Here is a 19,840-nt window from a genome sequence, read left to right on the forward strand (position 1 = left end):
GCCAGTCACCTCTCTGTTTCAGGATCTCCAATATGTCCGAAAAAGAGACATCTTCCGAAGGTGACTTAGGGGACCCTTCTGACTCATCTAAGTCAGTATCAGATGTCAAGGATTCTTGTGGAGAATCCAAGTGTCTCCTCTTACACAATCTTTTCCTAGGGACTTCTTCGTGGGGAGCATCCGAAGAAGCCTCCAAGGAAGAGGGGGCACCCTCCAGGGGTGGCTGAGACACTGGTGCCCGACGCTTGGATGTGGCCGTGGGTGCAGAGGAGGATAACGGCCCTTTATGGGGAGGAGAGGTTGCTTCCACTGATGTGGTTGTCTGGGTAGACAACACCTTCCTCATTAGGTCGAACGCCCCCGGGTCCCGCATCGAAGAATCTCCCGGTTCCGAGGAAATGGGAAGAATCCCCGACACAGGCACCGAAGGCATCGACCCCGAGGACGGAGCCGAATCGATCCGCGCCGAGGCCCCGAGGGAGAGTTGGAACCAAACGCCGGTTCGACTCGGCCCCGGAACCAAGGACAGACCGTCGGCTCCGAGACTCCGGTATCGGGTCCGACGGAGTCGAGGTGAGAGGAACAGACCGAGAAAAAGACGGTTCTGGACCCGAGGGCTCCACAATCAGTAGATCAGCCTCTTCCGGCTCCAAAGACTGAACAGGTCTCGGAGGAGGAATGGATGGAGACACCGGGAGGCCTTCAAGTTTCGACACCAACTGGGTGGAAACCGAAATAAGTTTGGACAGGGCCGAATGCTCCAATAACTTCTGCACCACGCAATCCACATCAATATCAGAGAGTTTGGAAGAAGAACGGGTTGAAGGAACCGAAGACGGAGCCGACCTCAATAAGGTCGAAGGAGGGAGCTCCATCACCGGTTCCAAGACTCGAGGCTCAGGAACCGATACCAGTTGAACACTCGGCCCCGAAGTCTGTGGAACCGGTGATCTAACCTTTGCTGAAGAGCTCGGAGCCGATGACTTGGGCTCCGACGTCTTCGATTCCTTAGAGGACTTTGATGCCTGGTCAGAAGCATCCAGAGCCTCCTGAAAAGAAGGTTTTAATAAACCTCTGTCCATTAGTTTCCTGCGCCTATCTGTCATGACCCTCCCACTAAAAGAGTGACAGATGGAACAGTCCTCTTGCAAGTGGAGAGGGCCAAGGCAGTAGACGCAGGAACTATGGTTGTCAGTCACTGACATTTTCTGGCCACACTGACAACGCTTAAATCCTGATTTTACCTTATCAGACATTATAGTAGTAAAAGACAAGTCCAGTAATGCAGTCAAATCCGAGAAAAGATTGTCAAATCCGGTATAAAAGTCAAATCCTATCAAATTTAAGAAGGGTTGTAGGCCCCGAAAAATTCTAACCGATAAAACAGCTTAACGGTACCGAGAATTTAACCAGTCAACAACACAATCACACAGTATATCACTGAAATATCAAATAGAATAAGAAATTCCAATAAAATATAACAATAAAGTTATATCTTAGCTTTAGACGCTCGAGCTAGCTCCCAACGATGCGAACGCAGCAGCGGCAAACTAGATCTGAGGTAAAGGCAGAGGGGGATTGTGGGTATTAGATTGTCTCGAGCTTCTTCTCGATGCAGAGCTTGCAAGAGGCCGGCACGGAGCCGAGGATCGGCTCCGAACCCATGTGTAAGAACAAACGGCGAGATTGAACACTATCACATCAAAGGTTTACTGTATAGAGAGTGGACCCCCTGAGGGAGGGCTAGAAGGTGATGTAATACGGCAGTTGAAAGTGCCCAGAACCTACCATCTGGCACTTCTAGCCATAGCCCATGACATTCCCTTTGAAGGTCATACGAGCATAAAGCATACCAGGAGACTTATTATACAGAACTTTTATTGGCCTGGGATTTCCAGGGATGTAACAGGGTACTGCAGGACCTGTAAACAGTACCAAAAAGTAGGCAAGGCAGGAGACAAGGTCAAAACTCCTTTGATGCCTTAGCCTGTGATAGAAGAGCCATTTCAGAGGGTTGCTATGGATATTCTGGGGCCTCTGAGTACCCCAAGTTCCACAGGTTAGTAGTATATACTAGTGGTAGTAGATTATGCTACCAGACACTCTGAGGCAGTGGCTCTGTCCTCCATCGAGGCAGAGAAGGTGGCAAATGCTCTGCTAGAGATTTTCAGCAGGGTAGGTTTCCCGTTAGAAATACTGAATGACAGAGGTGCCAATTTCATGTCACGCCTGCTGGGTTGTCTGTGGGTGCGCAGTGGCGTTAAGCACCTAAAGCCCACCCCCTACCACCTCCGGACTAATGGTCTTGTGGAGAAGTTAAACTCTACACTAAAGACCATGCTATGAGCATTTGCAGACCAGTTTAAGAAAGAGTTTGACAGATATCTTCCCCATCTGTTGTTTGCATACAGAGAAGCGCCCCAGGAATCCACAGGTTTTTTACCCTTTGTGTTGCTGTATGGGCATAGGGTGAGGCGACTTCTAAATTTGATTTGGGATGAGTGGGAGAGTAAATGTGAATCCCACATGGAGTCTGTTGTGGCATATGTCTTAAACCTCAGGATATGGCTTAGGGAGCTCATGGGCTTGGCCCAGGAGAACCTGGCAGCAGCCCAACAGCAGAAAAAGGTCTGGTATGGCAGGAATGCTTGAGCCAGAGAGTATGCTGTGGGGCAGCAGGTGATGGTTCTCGTGCCTGTCAGACACAATAAACTGCAGGCAGCTTGGGAGGGACACTTCAAGGTGGTAAGAAAGGTCAGTGATGTTAACTACATGGTATTTGCCTAGGGTTGTAGGCACATGATATGACAGTGCAACGCTGTTGCAGGGTCAGCATTGCAAAGGCAGGTGGAATCTCAAGACAGGGAATGGGGTAACATATTCCCAGACAGGCTTATTTCTCGCAAGCCGCATTTCTCAAGGGTCACTTGAAAAACTTGCTTGAGTCTTCAAAGGGGTGGCGGGGGGGGGGAGATGTGACGATAGGAGATTCTGCCTGCCATCCCAGGGAGAAGAAGAGCAGTGGATGTATGACTTGTGCCAGTACAGCTACCTGGAATTTTGTAAATAATTGTATATCAAATTGGATCTGTACTGATGCTTGTGCTGAAATGTATTTGTGAGCTTTGCTTTTGTTAATTGTGTTAAAATGTATCAACAGTGCACCATGCTGAAATTAAGAGAAATGTACATGTATTATGGTAACTGAATTAAATGTATATGTTTTAATAGAAGACACTGGCACAACTAAGGTTAACCAGCTGGCTTATTTTAAGAAAAATAAGGGAAATGTAAATGAGCTGTTAAATCACTGAAAGTGCTTAGCAGGACCAGAGATGCTGGGTCTGGGACAGCGCCTTTGTTCAGTAGCTCAGTGAAAAAAAAAGGAGGTTTCCAGGCACTGCCATAAACATTTGGATGTATATTGCAGCCTTCCATGTTCAGTCCCTGCCTCAGCTTCAAAAGGGAATAATGTGAGAACCCAGAATCAGGTAACCAGATGAGGTCATTCTGCCAGCCCTCTTGGAAATTATATTTTAAATATTACAGGGAGTAATCTCAGACTACAGAGTATTCTGTTTAGGAGCCTGACTAGAAAGACTGCTCACGTATTTCATCTTGCTTTGCCCCAGCAAGTTATGAGGGAACAGTAAATTTTCTTAAATTCAGTCAGGAATATAGTGACGCTTAGTTTAGAGGTTGTTTTTCTTTATTTGTATGAGTCTATCAATGTTGTTTTCAATATTTTCTGTGATTTGAACTCTGTGGTTTACTGTGGATATGTATTTAGTATTTTCTTGTTCTTTTATTATTTATTATTAAATATATTTAAACTTTTCATTGTGGTTGATCTTTTTTTAGAAAGTATTAACCTTTGAGAGTACTTACATTTATTTGGGGACACTGTGTGGGCCCACTCCAGAAGCCCTAGCAATGTTGGTTAACTACTACCATTTGTATTAGTATTAATATTACACAGTACAATTTGACACCCTTTAAGGGCCTTAGAGTAGCTAAATGTGGAGTGTCTGGTGGCAGTGAATCTACCTTATAATCTGGGCAGAAGGGGCACAGCTAGAAAACCTGTGTCAGACTTTCCCGGGTGTGTGGATGTGTCTGTGAAAAGTAAATATTAATGAGTGTGTGTGTGTTAGCTATTTGGGGCAGGGGCACAAAGCACTGGGTTTACAGACAGGGTGCTGCAGGACTTGGTTTGGACACTCAGCTGAGAACCTAATCCTACAGCTGTAGCAGTGGGTAGTCTTACTAGGGATCTGAAGGGAGACAGATATAGAGACATCCAGACCCCGGGTTGAGTGTGTTCCCTGTGTGCTCATTAGGAAATCTGTACTTGACGCAGAGAGGTCTGCATCTGGAAATACTGAGTGTATCCATTTGTATTGCAAGAGCACATCCCTCTCCAGTGTCAGTGGTGAGGATTCACACTCCCTGATTACTGGCCCAGTGTGGGGATGAAACATATTGGTGCTCATGACGCATTGGCAACAGTGGTGGGCGTCACAAGGCCACTCAGTTAATACTTCTCATCTCATCCAATTACAACAGTGCAGAAGACACCAGTGTTTTAATTTTTCAAAAGAATACAATGAATTGTTCATGAATAGGAAATAGACAGCCCTTTCCTGCACAAAAGTCTGTATTCAAATTTTGATTGAAAGTGACTGCCATAAACATAAGTGGTTAACAGCACAACTAAATATTTGCAAGACACAAAATTATATTCCAGTAATGAGTCTGTAGGAAAATAGACAGATGAGATCAATTATAAATAAAAACAGGAAGATGATCCAGACAGAATAAAATGATTAAAGCCAAGTGTTGCACGGCAATGACCCAAACCTTGCAGTAACTCCAGAAATGGATAGAGAGGCATAAACAGATGGAAAGAAGAGATCAGGAGGAAGCCTGTGACATTTTTTGGGTTTTTGTGGGGCTAATGAAATGAGTGCAAGCAGAGAAAGCAGCATGGAATGTGTCAAACAAGTGGAATTAGAGGTAACTCTACAATTTTCAATCTTCAATCCATAGACATTTCCCCCAGCTACTATTCAGATAACTCAAGGTGTATATTATGAGTACACAGCTTTTAGGATAATGTAAAATAAATAAATAAATAAAATCAGCAGGCTATTATTACTTTCAGTCATCTGCATATCATGTGGTACACAGTTTATCTAGTTCCTTTTTGGAATATAGCTCTTATAAAGGTTATATTACATCTACTGTCTCTCTATTTATTATGCTTCCTGACATTAACATCTGCCACTGTCATTCTTTATTTTTATGGAATGAATCTATTCTACGCATAAAAATGTACATTCCTCGTTGTAGTTCATAAAGCAGTACTGACAACAGTTTTAACATCCTAGAAGGCAGCGCATCTCAACTTCATACCTTTTCTGTTCTGAAATATATTGACTACATTTTACATCTCCTTCTTAATCACTAGACTCTTTCAACTGTCCCTCCAGTGCATTTATTGCATTTCCCTGTACTTTTACCTTGACTCTAAAAAAGAAGAAAAAAAATGAGAGCACAACAATTCACTGACTGTAGTGTAACTGAGCATTGTTTCATTCAGATAAAGTCGTTAACGCTGTTTTATCACAGACAGTGGTGATACTAGGTTTGATAACACTAAACATTGAGGACAAGGAAGTTTCTTCTCACTACTAAAGTATGCAACCTCAAAGACAGCATATTTAGAGTCAAAGTAGTACTGGAAGGTGCAGGGGGCTTGGCTGCTGTGAAAATATGTATTCTTTTTTTATTGCTTTTTTGATTGTTTTTTTTAGATGACATTTTTGTTTTGCTTATTGTATTTTTTTCCTATAATGTGCAATTCTATTTTTAGCAGACGATGTTCTGGCACAAATTAAAAAAGCTCCTAGGGCTGATAGCTGGATGACAGGGAGCCAGTGGTATCATAATGTAATCAACTAACAATGAACAGCTTTTCTGGAATTAGTCTTTGCTGCACACAGGACATCAAAATGACTGAAGTAACAAAGGTGCTTAAAATTTTAAGCACCTTTCAGAGCTGTTAAGCTGTAGTCTCAAGCTAGTTCATTAACAGTGGAAAATACAAAGTAGTGCCCAAAGCATTTAATTGTATCTCATACACAAACGTACAAATGAACGAAAAATCATGGCAGATTGAAGTATATAACAGTGTTTACAATAATTTACTCCGGACACTTGACTTCTTGGTTGCTACCTTTCTGGCAGCACGAAGGGTTTTACGTTTTTCAAACCTGTAAAATACTTTGCACTCCCTATGCCTTTTTTCTTTAACTAGCAGCATACTGAAGGCAGCTAAAGCTCTGTGTAATACGCATGTAATAATGCCCGACAGGGTGTGTGTTAATGTGTAATTAATGCCTGCCAAGGGGTGTTGTGAGGCCCGATGCCCCAGGCAGACAGCTTCTACACCCCTGGAAGGGCATTAATTACACATTAACACACACACCCTGGAGGGGATGGGCTTTCTGTAAAACTTTTGCGTTTTACTTATTTATATTACTTTTATTACTATATATTTTTTATATATATTTTGGATGTAAAATAGTTCCTCCGCCTAATGTTTCTAAGTTGCTGTAGTACATGTAAATGGAGGAAGCATTTTTCATCTAAAATATATCATTTTTAAAAAATATATATCTAGATATTTGCTTTATTTTTGGTCCCTTCCTGCTAAAATTGTTTCTTGCCAGTCATTTGGGGATGGAAGTCACTAAATAATGACATACATTTGACTTTCAGACTTTATTTCCCTCAGAAAATTCATGTCAATACTAATCCTGTTATTTAACTTTATATTTTTTTAATCTGTTCCTATTTTGGAGCCTTTCTTCTCCTTCATTTCAGGCATTATCCCCATTTCTTGAGCTAAAAGATGGAGAGGTATGCAAACCTCATTTGCTACTGCCAGTGGTCCTCATTATACTGTATTTTCCTCTGTCACACAGACACCACCAACCCCACTCACACACCCTTGCCCTTCAGAAAATGCATGCTAACATAAGCTCTATTGCAGCCGCTTTCTGATTTTTTAAAAATAGGAATATACACTGCTTCAAGCGTTTGCTCCCCCTTTATTTTACGTTATATTCATTTGTTTAAGAGAAGTACGTAAACGTAAACCTCTTGAATGCTGTTGCTGCCAGTGTTGGATCGCTCTCAGTCTTCATGCACACACACACACACCTTGCTTTCATGCATGCATTCTCATTCTTCGAAACACACACTTTTTTCTTTTACACTTAGATTTTACACTCACTAAACAGCAAAAGCACTGCTTAGCGAGTGTAAAATAATGGCTTGCTCTTTCTCGCATTAACTCACATGCACGCATACACTCACATGAACAGACAAACACACGCACACTTTTGTTTCTCTTTTTTCTTTTTTTTAAATATATTTTACACTCGCTAAACAGCTGAAGCGGTAAAATAATGGCAGCAGTTCCGTTTTCTCAGTCCGAGCTACACGGGGGCTTGATATGTTGCTATGAAGTGGCAGACATGTTTTTCAGTGGGCATTACTTGTACATTAATACCCCACTAGAAAATGCTCATTCCCCAGTCAAGGTGCTGATGTACAGTAAGCCCATTGTCTAAAAAGAATTATGATAGGAACTCTCCAGTCATAATGCACCTCTTCTGTAGGTTTTTAACAAAAGGTCAGTATTCACCTCTTGAACTTTGCTTGGATCCACTCTTCAAGTGAACTTCCTGACATCTATTTCTCAAATACACAAGCTGGCTATGATCACAGAGCAGATTATAATCCTCTATAATGTATAATAAAGAAAGTACAGTTGTGCACACTTACCATAAATAGGTTCATAGGTTCATACTAGGCTATCTGCCCTAGGGCATTTATAAGCCTAGCCAGAGTGTGTTTGGCTTTCGCCACCCATTTTAAATGAATTTTGCTATGCCCTTTTTCGAGGTTAGTATACTGTGCCTCTGTCTAACAGTGATACAGAAGTGATACCCCAGGTAACCCTACACCTACAATCTACCATCCACTCATCAAGATTCCTCTTGAAGAGAGTCAATGAGGGACTCTGCCTAACCTGGAATGGGATTTTATTCCAGAGTGAAGGGAGCCTCTGGGTTATGAATCTGTCCCTCCAACATGTCCTATTTATTTCAGTGCTGAGGTTCAAGTCTCTCGAGTGCGTAGCTCGATGGGATTTGGATTTTCTGAGGTGCAGCATGTCCATTAATTCCAGGTTGGACATGGCTTTATACGTCAGGCACAGATTGCCTCTGAGCAGGCGGTATGCCACTGAGTAGAGCTGGAGTTTCTTTAACCGGGCAGCATATGGCATCTGGTTGAGCCCTTTGATCCTCTTGGTGAGGTACTTTTGGGGTCTTTCCAGTTGCTGCAGGTGTCTGGTAAGATACATCCCAAAAGGGGCATTGTACTCAATTATGAGCCTGATGAGGTATGAGTAAAGAGGCACAATGATCTCCCCTGATCTAGATGTGAATCCCTTCATGATTAGGTGGGCTATATAAAATGTTTTTCTAACCACTTTGGCCACGTGGTTTTCAAATGAGAGATTGCTATCAACTTGGGTCCCCAGGTCCCTAATTACTTCTTCCATACTTAATGGATTACCACCTATGTGGTAATTTGTGGGCACTTTGTTTTTGCCAAAGGGGATGACTATACACTTTTTGGCGTTTAGCTTGAGGCCATGGCTCTGGCACCAGTTGTCTGTTTCTATGAGGCCCTTTAGTAGGATGCTTGTGGTTGCTGGAGAGTCAATTATGGCGCCTAGTTTGCAGTCATCTGCGAACTTGGTCAGCCACAGTCCTTCCGTGTTGGCCTGTACCTCCGAGAAATATATACCGAACAAAAGAGGTCCCAGGACTGAGCCTTGTGGGACGCCACTTGTAACTGGTTTGGAGTCTGACATGGCTCCAGCAATTCTAACCATGTGGGTTTTGTCCTTGAGCCAGTTTGCAACCCATCTAGTGACATAGGGGTTTATATTTAAGCTGGTGAGCTTATCTATAATGCCAGAGTGGGGTATTGTATCGAAGGCTTTTGCGAGGTCCAGGTAGGCTGTGTGGACCACCTTCCCCTCGTCAATGGCCTTGGTGACTGTTTCAAAGAAATTGACCAGGTTTAAGAGGCAGGATCTGCCCTTAACAAAGTCGAACTGGATAGGATCCAGTGTCTGTAGGTCCCCAATATCTTTATTTATGAGGTCCATGATGATCCTTTCCATAGCTTTGCAGACCAAGCTAGTCAGGCTTATGGGGCGATAGTTTCCAGGATCCATTGAGGCACCACCTTTGTGGAGAGGGACCACTGTTGCTGTATGCCACTCTTTGGGTACATATCCTGTAGTAAGGCTGAGATTAAACAGTAGTTTTATGTTTGGGTTTAGCTCTTCTTGGAGTTCATGTAGGACGCAGCCCGGGACACCGTCTAGTCCCATTGATGCTGTGTTTTTTGCTTTGGAGAGGGCAGCTCTTACCTGAGCATCTGAGATGTCAGGGGGGCAGCACTCTGCTGGGATAGATATTTGCCCTTTGGTGGGTAGTTTGCGCTGAACCTGTCAGCTAGGATGTTGGCAATGTCTGTGGGTTCGGTGTATTTTTTGTCATTTTGGACCAATTCTGAGCATATCTGGGAATTCCCACCCAGGTTCCTAACATAACTAAAGAAAGCCTTGTGATTATCCTTAGTGTCCTGTGCAATTTTTCTCTCGAAGCTGGCCTTAGACGATTTTATGAGTGCCCGTAGTTTTTTGCTAATACTGATCAGAGATACCTTCCCTTTTTGGGATTTTGCTCTATCATGTAGTAGCTTCCTCCTTCTGTTGTATACTTTGTTTATGGTTGGGGTCCACCAGACAGGACGCCTGCCTTTGGAGGATTGGGTCTTGGTTTTATATGGGATTGCATGATCCATGCATTCCTGAAGGTGTTCACAGAATGCATTTATAAAGGATTCTGCGGTCTGGGCAGTATTTTCCACAGGCCTGGGGGCTTTGAAGAATTCCACCTCGGTTTTGAGGAGTGTGAAATTTGCTTTAGAGAAGTTTTTCACTGTGGTTTTCTGGGCAGGGGGTGGGGTCGGGATGCGAATATCCAGTGAGATTAGTTTATGGTCTGATCTTACCAGTGAGGGATACACTTCTGGTCTGGAGCATAGAGCCCCCATGTTGGTGATGATCAGGTCCAGTATGTTTTCCCCTCTTGTGGGAGTGGTAACAAGTTGTTCCATAGCATTTGAGTTTATAAATTCTAGGAACCTTTGGGCTAGGGTGTTGGAGCTAGAGTAATGCTCCCAGTCTATGTTTGGGTAGTTGAAGTCACCCAATATAATGGTGTTTGGAGAGACCTTCATATTTTCCACTGTTCTCAGGAAGGCTGAGTGGGGTTCCTGGGTTTGGGAGGGTGGTCTGTAGCAGGCTATAAACTGGAAGGCAGTTTTACCCACTGTTAGTTGCACATGGATAGTCTCTGATGCTTTGTGCTGTGCCACCAACCTGGAGGTGTGGGTATCTTTGACGAATATTGATACTCCCCCTCCTTTTGTGGTTCGGTCCAAGTTTGGGGGCCGAAAAGCATGGTATGAGGTATAACCTGGCAGTGCTGGGGTGCTCTAGGGAGCCTTGAACCAGGTTTCTGTTACTGCACAGATATCGATGTACTCCATGCTAAGGAGAGTTTCGAGTGCGTGCATCTTGAGGTTTAGACTTCTGGCGATGAGTAGCATTACTCTTAGTTTCTTAACCCTTGTGATACCTATGGAGGTGGGTTTGTCTTTTGAGCCTTGCCTAAAATAGGCACTATGGGGGTGGCAAGAGCCTCTGCCTATATCTGAAAGCCCAGGGGTGACAGGTGCAAGCTGTCCCTAGTGAAGCATCGTGGCTTGTCGAGCATGTCATCCCAGGCTGGCAGGCATTGGATCCCCTTTGAATGACACCAATACATAAGCCAATTGTTGAAATTGATCATCTTGTCTTCATATTGTGGCATCATTCTTGGTGACGGTAAGATGCTACTCAAGGTCAGGGTCATACCAGCCTGGGCTACATGCTCAGAGAGCACCTCTATGTCTCCTTTCATGTAGTCCAGGGAGGTACGTCTCAGGTCATTCACACCAGTTTGGACAATGACTGAGTCATATTTGTACTTGCCTTGGAATGACTTGAGTGCTTGTGTTATGTGGCGGATCCTAGCGCCCGACAGGCAGCTCACCGTGACCTTCTCCTTGTTCAGCCTGGTGAGCGGGACATCAGTGTGCCTGATGATAGAGTCACCTATTACAAGTGTATCAGGTGTGTTGTTTAGCCTTAAGGGCTGTGACTGTTTGGCACACTGGCTTTGTGAGCTATGTGTTGGACGTGTTTTGTTTTGGGGTAGCAGTTGCTTGGCTGTCTGCTTTGGGGTCTCTGCTGCTTAAGCAAATTTTTATTTAGAGCCTCCAAGTATGTTTTTGTGTGTTTATGTGTTTGGCTTGCTGTTGTGGTAGGTCTATGTGAAACTGGAATTGTAGTGAGTGAGGTTTCCTTCTCCTCCTGACTGGTTACGCCAGTACTGAGTTGAGAGAGCTTAGCATCCAGTTTGGCTACATGGTTGCATCTCTCACATGTGCTGGAATTTGTTGGGAGGAGGAAAGGGTTGTCTGTGTACATGAGGCAGTTGTAACATTGCCTCAAGATTCCCAGATTCACCAGCTGGACCGGAGAGGAGATTGACAACTGACCTTTGGACATGCTAGAATAGTATTGGGAATTCCTTTATAATTGAAAAAAAGGGCCAATGGGGAACAAGGTACTCAAGGGGAGTTTGTGAGGGTGTAGTGCTTTTAATTTTTTAGTGCTGACTTATATAATTGCTTTAGTGAGCAAGTGCCAGGCTTTAGAGTATGAATAGGGTGTTTATTATGAGAACTAGATCAGTTCTAAGGGAAAAAGTGAAGAGCAGAGTTTGTGCAGCCGAGAATGGTTTAAACCCAATTAAGCGGAGCTGCCTGATGCTGCGCTATGCACAAAATCGTGCAAAGCCACGCCAAAGCAGGTTTTATACAGGGGGACTTGAAAGAGCTAGAAATAGACTACCAGATTCTTGTGCTGGGAACACTCCTCCAGGGATAGATAGGCTGCTCTAAGCTCCCCACTGCCACTGGTGAACAAAGAATCCTCCCTTTATCCAAGAAAGGAAATGGGCAACACAGGAACTTTCCAAAAGTCCAGAATACAGCAAAGCCTGTATTTGGACTACTCTAGGTCAGGAAAGACGGGAAACAAGGATAATTTTTTTTTTTCTTTTTTAAAACAAACAGCAGGAAAATGCAATAAATATGTAACACAGGCTAGCGCACTTGAGTGTGTAGCCTCAACAGGTAAATGCAACAAACAGGACAAACTTTAAAAGTGCAGGTGCAAAAACAACTTTAAACAGTTTAAAACAGTTCAAGAAGCACAAATACTTGCAGTTTAGCTAGATCGAACAGTCACCCAGGAAGTAGCAGGAAATCAGGTAGATGTTCGAGTGTATTCACTGTTGCAGTCATCACCCATGGGGTTATCCCTGCTGTGGTAGCCCTAGGTCGGCCCGAATACCAAAGTCAATTTTTTTTTGCATTGGCTGCAGTCGCCTGTAGTCTGACGTCAGGTTGTCAGTGCTATAAAGCAAGGCAGCAGATGTCATTACATCAGTTTTTCTTGCCCTAACCCGTCAGAAGCACAAGGAGATAAGGAAAAGTGTTCCTGGAGGCAAAAAGCCACCATGGGAAGCTTATGTCCCCCTAGGGGAAGATGCTATATGGGGGATGAAGGGGGGGAAACAAGAACTGCAACAGTGAATACAGTCAAACATCTACATTTACAGTAAGTGTACACAACTGTACTATGCTCTTCATGTTTCACTGTTGCAGTCATCACCTGTGGGAGGATTCCCAAAGCTGAGAAGAGGGGTGGTGGATAGGTCAGAGTCCTGGGCATGGGTCAGCAGGGCCTGCAGAACTGCAGAGGCAAACCCTGCCCTAGACTTAGAAAAAAGAGGTAGGTGGTAATGCTTTGTAAAGGTATCAACAGAGGTCCAGGTGGCAGCTTCCAAGATGTCCCTGGTGGGGACTCCTCTGAGGAAGGCTGTGGAAGTGGAGGCTGCCCTAGTGGAATAAGTACAGATTGACTTGGGGGGGGGGGGTGTTCCCATGTAGTGTGTAGCAGTAATGGATACAGTGTGATATCCATTTGGAAATGGTTTGTTAGGAAACGTGCTTCCCCTCTGCACCAGAGGCAAAGCTGACAAGTAGTTGGTCTGTTTTTCTGAATGGTTTAGTACGGTTCAGATAGTATCTGAGTTTCCCCTTGTTTTGAGGGTTGGGAAAGAAGGTGGGTAGGTGTATGGCCTGACTGAGGGTCACATCAGATACCACCTTGGGCATAAAGGTGGGATTAGTCCTTAGAGAGACCCTGTCTGCATGGAAAATGATGAATGGCTCAACAGCCATGAGAGCCTGAAGTTCTGATACCCTTCTGGCTGAGGTGACAGCTAGTAGGAAGGCTGTCTTCCAGGACAGGTATTTTAATTCTGCAGAAGCAGCAGGTTCGAAGAGAAGTAAGGTTCGTTTTTCTAGAACATAATTCAGGTCCCAGGAGGGCGTGGGAGGCCTTCTGGAAGGTCTGATATTAGAAGCCCCTCTGAGGAATTGTTTAATCAAAGGATGAGAGAAGAGGGGTTGGTCTGAATCGTAATGGGCAGAAATGGCTGAGGCATGGATTTTAATAGAGGAGAAAGAGAGGCCACTATTGAGCAACTCAGTTAGGTAATCCAAGATAACAGGAGTGGAAGGATGGGTGGTACAGGCACCTTTGGACTGGTTCCAGGAGCAGAATCTTTTCCATTTCTCTGCGTACAATTTTTCTGGTGCTGAGCCTTCTGGCCTCTGTGATGACGTCTAAGACCTGTTTGCTTAACAGGGACTCCTTGCTGGCTTTTAAGATATAAGCCATGCTGAAAGATTAAGAGTCTAAGTCTGGGTGCAGTATCTTCCCCCTCACCTGGGTCAAGAGGTCTGAGATCAGAGGAAACTGCTTGGAGGGGCTGTAAGGGGTACCAATGCTGTCTGGGCCAATCTAGAGCAATGAGGATAGCCTTTGGTCTCTCCTCCGTTATTTTGATCAGTACCTTGGGAATAAGAGGCAGGGGAGGGAAAGCGTACACAAAGAGGGAGTTCCAGGGGAAGGTCAAGGCATCCACCTTCCATGCTAGGAGGTGATATTCCCTGGTACAAAAATTTTGCAGTTGGTAATTGAGGTGTGAGGCAAAGAGATCCACTTCTGGATTTCCCCACTCCTGAGTGATTTGCAGAAAGATTTCCCTGTGGAACTCTCGTTCATGGGAGTTCAGTAAGTTTCTGCTTAGGTGGCCTGACAGAGTGTTGTTGACCCCTGATAGGTATTGGGCAATTAGGTATAGAAACAACAGAAACCTCTGCGAGTATGGCAGCTGCACAGTCTCAATAAAGATCAATGCACATCAAGAAGTAGAAAGACCAGGATACAGTGGCACCAAATAAATACTTTATTAAAGGTATTCTTAACAAAAAAAACCAAACCGGTTTCGGCTGTATAGTTACATAGCCTTCATCACTTCAATAAAGTATTTATTTGGTGCCACTGTATGCTGGGCTTTCTACTTCTTGATGTGCAATTAGGTATAGACCCATGGAGGTGGCTGTAAGCCAGTGGCTCATGGCTAACCTTCAGAGGGAGTAAGATTGCCCCCCCCCCCACGTTTGTTGATGTACCACATTACTGTGGTGTTGTCTTGTTTTCATAAGGAGAACCCCTGGCCTCAGATGGGGTTTGAAGAATGTCAGAGCATTTTGTACTGCCATCATTTCTTTCTGATTGATGTGCAAGTTGCTGGGAATCCCAAAGACCTTGGGTGCACCTGCCTGGGAGGTGAGTGCCCCAAGCAATTTCTGAGGTGTCAGTGGTGATGGTCTGGCCGGAAGGGCGGAGGATGAAGCGGAGACCCTTGTTCCTGGCACAGACTTCTGCCCACCAGAGAAACTTAGCCCTTATACATGGGATCAGAGGGAGAGAGGTCTCTAGAGACTGAGTGCTGGCGCCAAAGGTACTTTAAATACCACTGAAGTTTTCTCATGTGAAGCCTGGCCAGGGGAATGAGAAGGATGCAAGATGCCATGTATCCCAGGGCTTGCAGGAATTTCCTCACAGTGAAGTGACTTCTGGAAGCCAGCTGGGTAAAGTAGAGAGGCAGGAAGCTCTGCTTTTCTGGGGATAGGAAATGAATGATCTTCCTAGTGGGGTTTTGTTTTGATTTTTTCTCGTTGATGGTGAACCCTAGGGAAGTTAGGAGTGATTTCACAAAGAGAAGTTCCTGGAGCAGGGTTTCTTTGCACTCTGCCTGAATGAGGCTGTCGTCCAGGTAAGGGTAAATCTGTATACTTCTCTGTCTGCAGAATGCTATGGCCGGGGCCAAGCACTTGGTGAATACTCTGGGAGCAGTAGATAAGCCAAAGGGCAGTGCAGAGAACTGAAAGTGTTGTGAGCACAAGAATTTTCTGCACAATTCCCTGATGGGGATGTAGAGGTAGGCATCCTTTAGGTGTAGGGTCACTAGCCAGTCATTTTTTGTTAGCATAGGCAGCAGCTGCTGCCAGGTTAGCATTTTGAATCTGGGGACCACCAGGGAGGTGTTCAGAATGGACAGATCCAGGATGGGGCGCCAAGTGCCCTCTTTTCTGGGAACTAGGAATAGTCTGGAATAAAAGCCTTTGCCTGTTTGATCTGAGGGGACAGTTTCTACTACCCCCAGGGGTATGAGAGTTTGGACCTATTTCAATGCCTCTGCCCACTGATTTGGAGGTACGTCTGGTCACCCTCTTGGAATTGGGAGTTCGCTGAAAGAGAATTTGTATCCCTGAGAAATTATCTTTAAGACCCATTGGTCCTTTGTTACAGAAAGCCAATTGTCTTTGAAGAGGGAGAGCCTTCCTCCTAGTTTTTGATGAGAGATGGGAAAGCGGGGGGGGGGGGGGGAGTGTCAATTTTGAGTGTTTGCCATTGAAGGTTGACTTACAACTCCCTGCCTTAGAGACGGAAGTGGTCCATTGTTTGCTTCTCTGCTGGCCCTGGGATAGGGGCCTGAATGGTCTGTTCCTGCGGGGCTTACCTTGGCTCTGTCTGCTAGGTGCAGGGAAGGCCCAGTGCATAGAGGGAAAGTTCCTGCTGAATCTGGGAGGTTGAACTTGAAAGAAATCTTTTACTGTTTGCATAGATTTTGCTTTGACTTCAATCTTTTTAAGCACCTCTTCTGCTTTTCCCCCAAAAAGGTGCTCCTTATTTAGGGGTGCATCAATAAGTTTAAACTTGACATGATCAGGGAGAGGTTGTTTCTTCAGCCATGCATGTCTCCTAATAACAGATCCTGTCACTGCTGCCCTGCTAGAGGCTTCTAGGGCGTCATATCCACATTGTTATGAGTTTTTGGCCACTTGACAAGCAGAGTGCAGTAAATCTGCTAACTCTTTTGAAGTGGCACAGTCAGGAAAGGTAGCAATCTTCTGTTTTAATTGTTCCAAAGTGTGCTGTTGAAATTTTAAAATATGGAACTGACAATTGAGTGCTCTGACAGCTAAGGTTGCAGAGGTGTATCATTTTTACCCCATCTGTCCAGAACTCTGGAGTCCCTGTCAGAAGGAAGAGGATTCTTGGCAGAACTAGTCTTAGCTCCTTTAGGTCCCTGTGTAATGACCTCTGGGTCTGGAGCAGGATTTCTGTACAGGTATTTGTGAGAATCCGGTACTCTGTAGTACCTATCAGGTTTATTGGGAGTAGGAGGGAGGGTTGTCAGGGGCTAAGCTGGATTCATGTAAAACATCATTCACCACTTCTAAAATAGGGGAGATGGCCAGGGGTCTGTGCTGGGGCAGGTCCAGAAACTCTCCAAGTCTTTTCTTAGACTGTGGGAAGTCTTGAGATTCCCATTGGAAATGCTCTCTTAAGGGAGTGAAGGGTTTCCCCAAAGGAAAGGTCCTCTGGAGGGGAGGCAGAAGGGATGGATTCCTCTGCATCTGAATCTTCATAAGCAGATAAGGGATGCTGTTCCTCTTCAATAACTGAATAGTCAGATTCCTCAGAATCCTGTTCTGTCATAACTTCTGGGGAAGTGGATGTGGACCGGCACTTGTGCGAACTGCTTCTGCTACGGGCTCCACAGCAAGAAAGACTGATGTAATGACATCCGCTGCCTTGCTTTATAGCACTGATGACCTGACGTCAGACTACAGGTAACTGCAGCTGACACAAAAAACATTGATTCTGATATTTGGGCAGACCGAGGGCTACCACAACAGGGATAACCCCACAGGTGATAACTGCAACAGTGAAACATGAAGAACATCCACATTTAATGAGAATGGAAAGTAAGAGAGACGAACATTATTGGGGGGGTTGACTTCTATACTGCATTTTCTATCAGTGTTAAAACTTCATTACAGATGCATTTTGAAACACTCTAACTTGGTTATGTGACAGAGATGAACACTACAACATATAATCTGAAGATTTTCTACTGCCTAACTAATAAGAAGCTATGTGGTCTAAAACATGGGACATGTAACTAAGTACAACTGTGGAAGAACTTAACAGAAGAGTAGATATCTGACTGATCACTGTTGCAGTATTACTGACTGATGGGATATCCTGTCAAAGACAGAGATATGTCCAGACAGCATACCAAAGTCTGGAAGTCTTCCCTCTCTCTGTGTATCCAATGCATGACTTAATTGTCAGCAAGTTAAGGGGCACATAAGGAACTACAAGCTTGATCTACCTGAGGACTTTCTTGCCTGAAGACTAAAAAGAAAACAAACAAAGGCAACTGTACAAATTTATGCACGTGTCAACCAGAAGATGGGGAAATAAGGATATCTGTGTCCGCATAGGCCAAAACAAAAAAAAAAAAAATGAGAGAGAGAAAAGGCAAGGTTAAGGAAGGTGGGATGCAATACTACAACAGTGAACAAAAGGACATGTACTGTTATAATTAGTTCTTACACAACTCCAGTATGTCCTTCCTTGGACCACTGCTGCTGCTTGTGGAATCAAATAAATAATCTTTTCTATTTGGAAACAAAAGATTTCCTTGTAACAGGTTTTCTAGCCCCCTGAAATACCTGTTAGAAATGTAGCAAGGGTGGGGCAAAGGGGGCAGCGATTGTCAGTGTAATGCAGTTGAGGTATTCACTTGCATATCAGCATGTCTGGATGTCAATATAGAAATGAGGTAACAGTGTTTGCTGACTGTCAGGACTGAAGCACTTACTTTGTGTGTGGCATAACTTGTAGCAACCAGCTTGCAACAGTAAAAGAACCTGACTGCTCATTAAAATAGCACTGAATAAGGACAGAGGGCAGGGCTGAATCAGGTAACAGACCATTTTTCTGCTCTTCAATTTGAGTTAAGGTAAGGGCGCTTAATCATGGAGTGGGCAACAGGTGCTAAATGAGCCAGGTGCCCAAGTGGAATCAAAATATCTTTCAAATGGTTAAGCTTAGGGTTTTGGAGGTTTGAATGAATTAGAGAGCCCTTGTATTTCTTCAGCAGGTCCATCCTGTGAGATAACTTGAGATGACTGCCCTTAGCAAGATGAAAGAGAAAAGGGAACTAGTGCTGTCTGGACCAAAAGAGAGTAACCATTAAGATTTTTGGCTTTTCTCTCCTGACTTTGAGAAGGACTTTGGAAATCAGAGAAAGGAAAGGAAACATATAAAGAAATTTCCCCTTCCACGAGAAAGACTCAGTGTCAACCTTCCATGTTTGTGGACATGGTAATCTTGAACAAAACAGCCATGGCTGCCTGCTCTGAGTGGAGGCAAAAAGATCTATCTGCAAAATAACCCACTGGCAGGCAATGTTCAAGAAGACCTCTCTGTTTAACATGTCCTGGATCTGCTCAAAGAGTTTGCTACTGCATTCCTCTCAGGTGGGATGTACACTGCCTATAAGGAGAGGTTGTGTTGGACAGCAATGTCCCATGTGGTCATGGCTAATCTGCAGAGATAAGACTTTGGGTTCTCCTGTTTGTTCATATACCACATCATCATCATAGTGTTGTCTGTGTATACCAGAGTTCCTAAGATAGTTCAATGACTGCAGTGCCAGAATGACTTCCTTCATTTCCTTGACATTTGTGTGGTGTTTGCAGTCTCAGATGCACTAGATGCTCTAGATCTTTGTGTTCCTACAGCATACCCCCATGCCAGGTCAGAAGCATCACTGAAAAGTTCCTGGGAAGAGGATGGAACCAGGAAAAATACTGCTGGACTGAGGGGAATCTGGTTTACCCACCATACACTTTCCCTCTTGATGAAGGGCAAGAGAGAAATTGGAAAGTTCAGAAGGTGGCTGTGCTGAGTTGACATACCACTGAATTTTCCTCAAGTGGAGTCTGGCATAACATAAATGGATAGTTGATGCAATGTAATCTTCTGAGTTCAAATTCAAAGAGAAGAGAGACTGAAGATAATTTGTTTGAAACTGAACTTTGTCTAGAGGAAGGAAAGCAGTCATTAAAAGACTAGTAAGCCTGCATCCAAAGAAAATCAGACACTGGGATGGAATCGTAACAAACATTTTTGAAGTTCAAGGTGAATCCCCAGGAGAAGTAAGATATCCATTGTAATGTGCAAATCAAATCTAAACCCCCTCGAAGCCTGCCAAAGTTATGAAAAAAATCAAGGCATTTTGTGAATACACTTGGGGCAGTGGAAAGACCAAAGGAAACAGCAGAAAAATGAAAGTGT

At 44.2% G+C, this 19,840-nt stretch overlaps 1 protein-coding gene across 1 annotated transcript in view; it reads right to left on the reverse strand.

Moving 5' to 3' along the window:
• The window catches only part of LOC122810120 (transcription initiation factor TFIID subunit 4-like), a 1,443,428-nt gene that overhangs the window by 1,057,981 nt on the left and 365,607 nt on the right, over nucleotides 1-19,840 (reverse strand). Inside the window, exon 3 of the mRNA XM_044081596.1 lies at nucleotides 5,523-5,529. Coding sequence (XP_043937531.1) covers nucleotides 5,523-5,529 — 7 coding nt within the window. The remainder of the gene's footprint in view (nucleotides 1-5,522; nucleotides 5,530-19,840) is intronic.

The sequence above is a fragment of the Protopterus annectens genome, chromosome 8.part1 (assembly GCF_019279795.1).
Source record: "Protopterus annectens isolate FY-2018-M chromosome 8.part1, PAN1.0, whole genome shotgun sequence".
NCBI classification, from domain to species: domain Eukaryota; kingdom Metazoa; phylum Chordata; order Ceratodontiformes; family Protopteridae; genus Protopterus; species Protopterus annectens.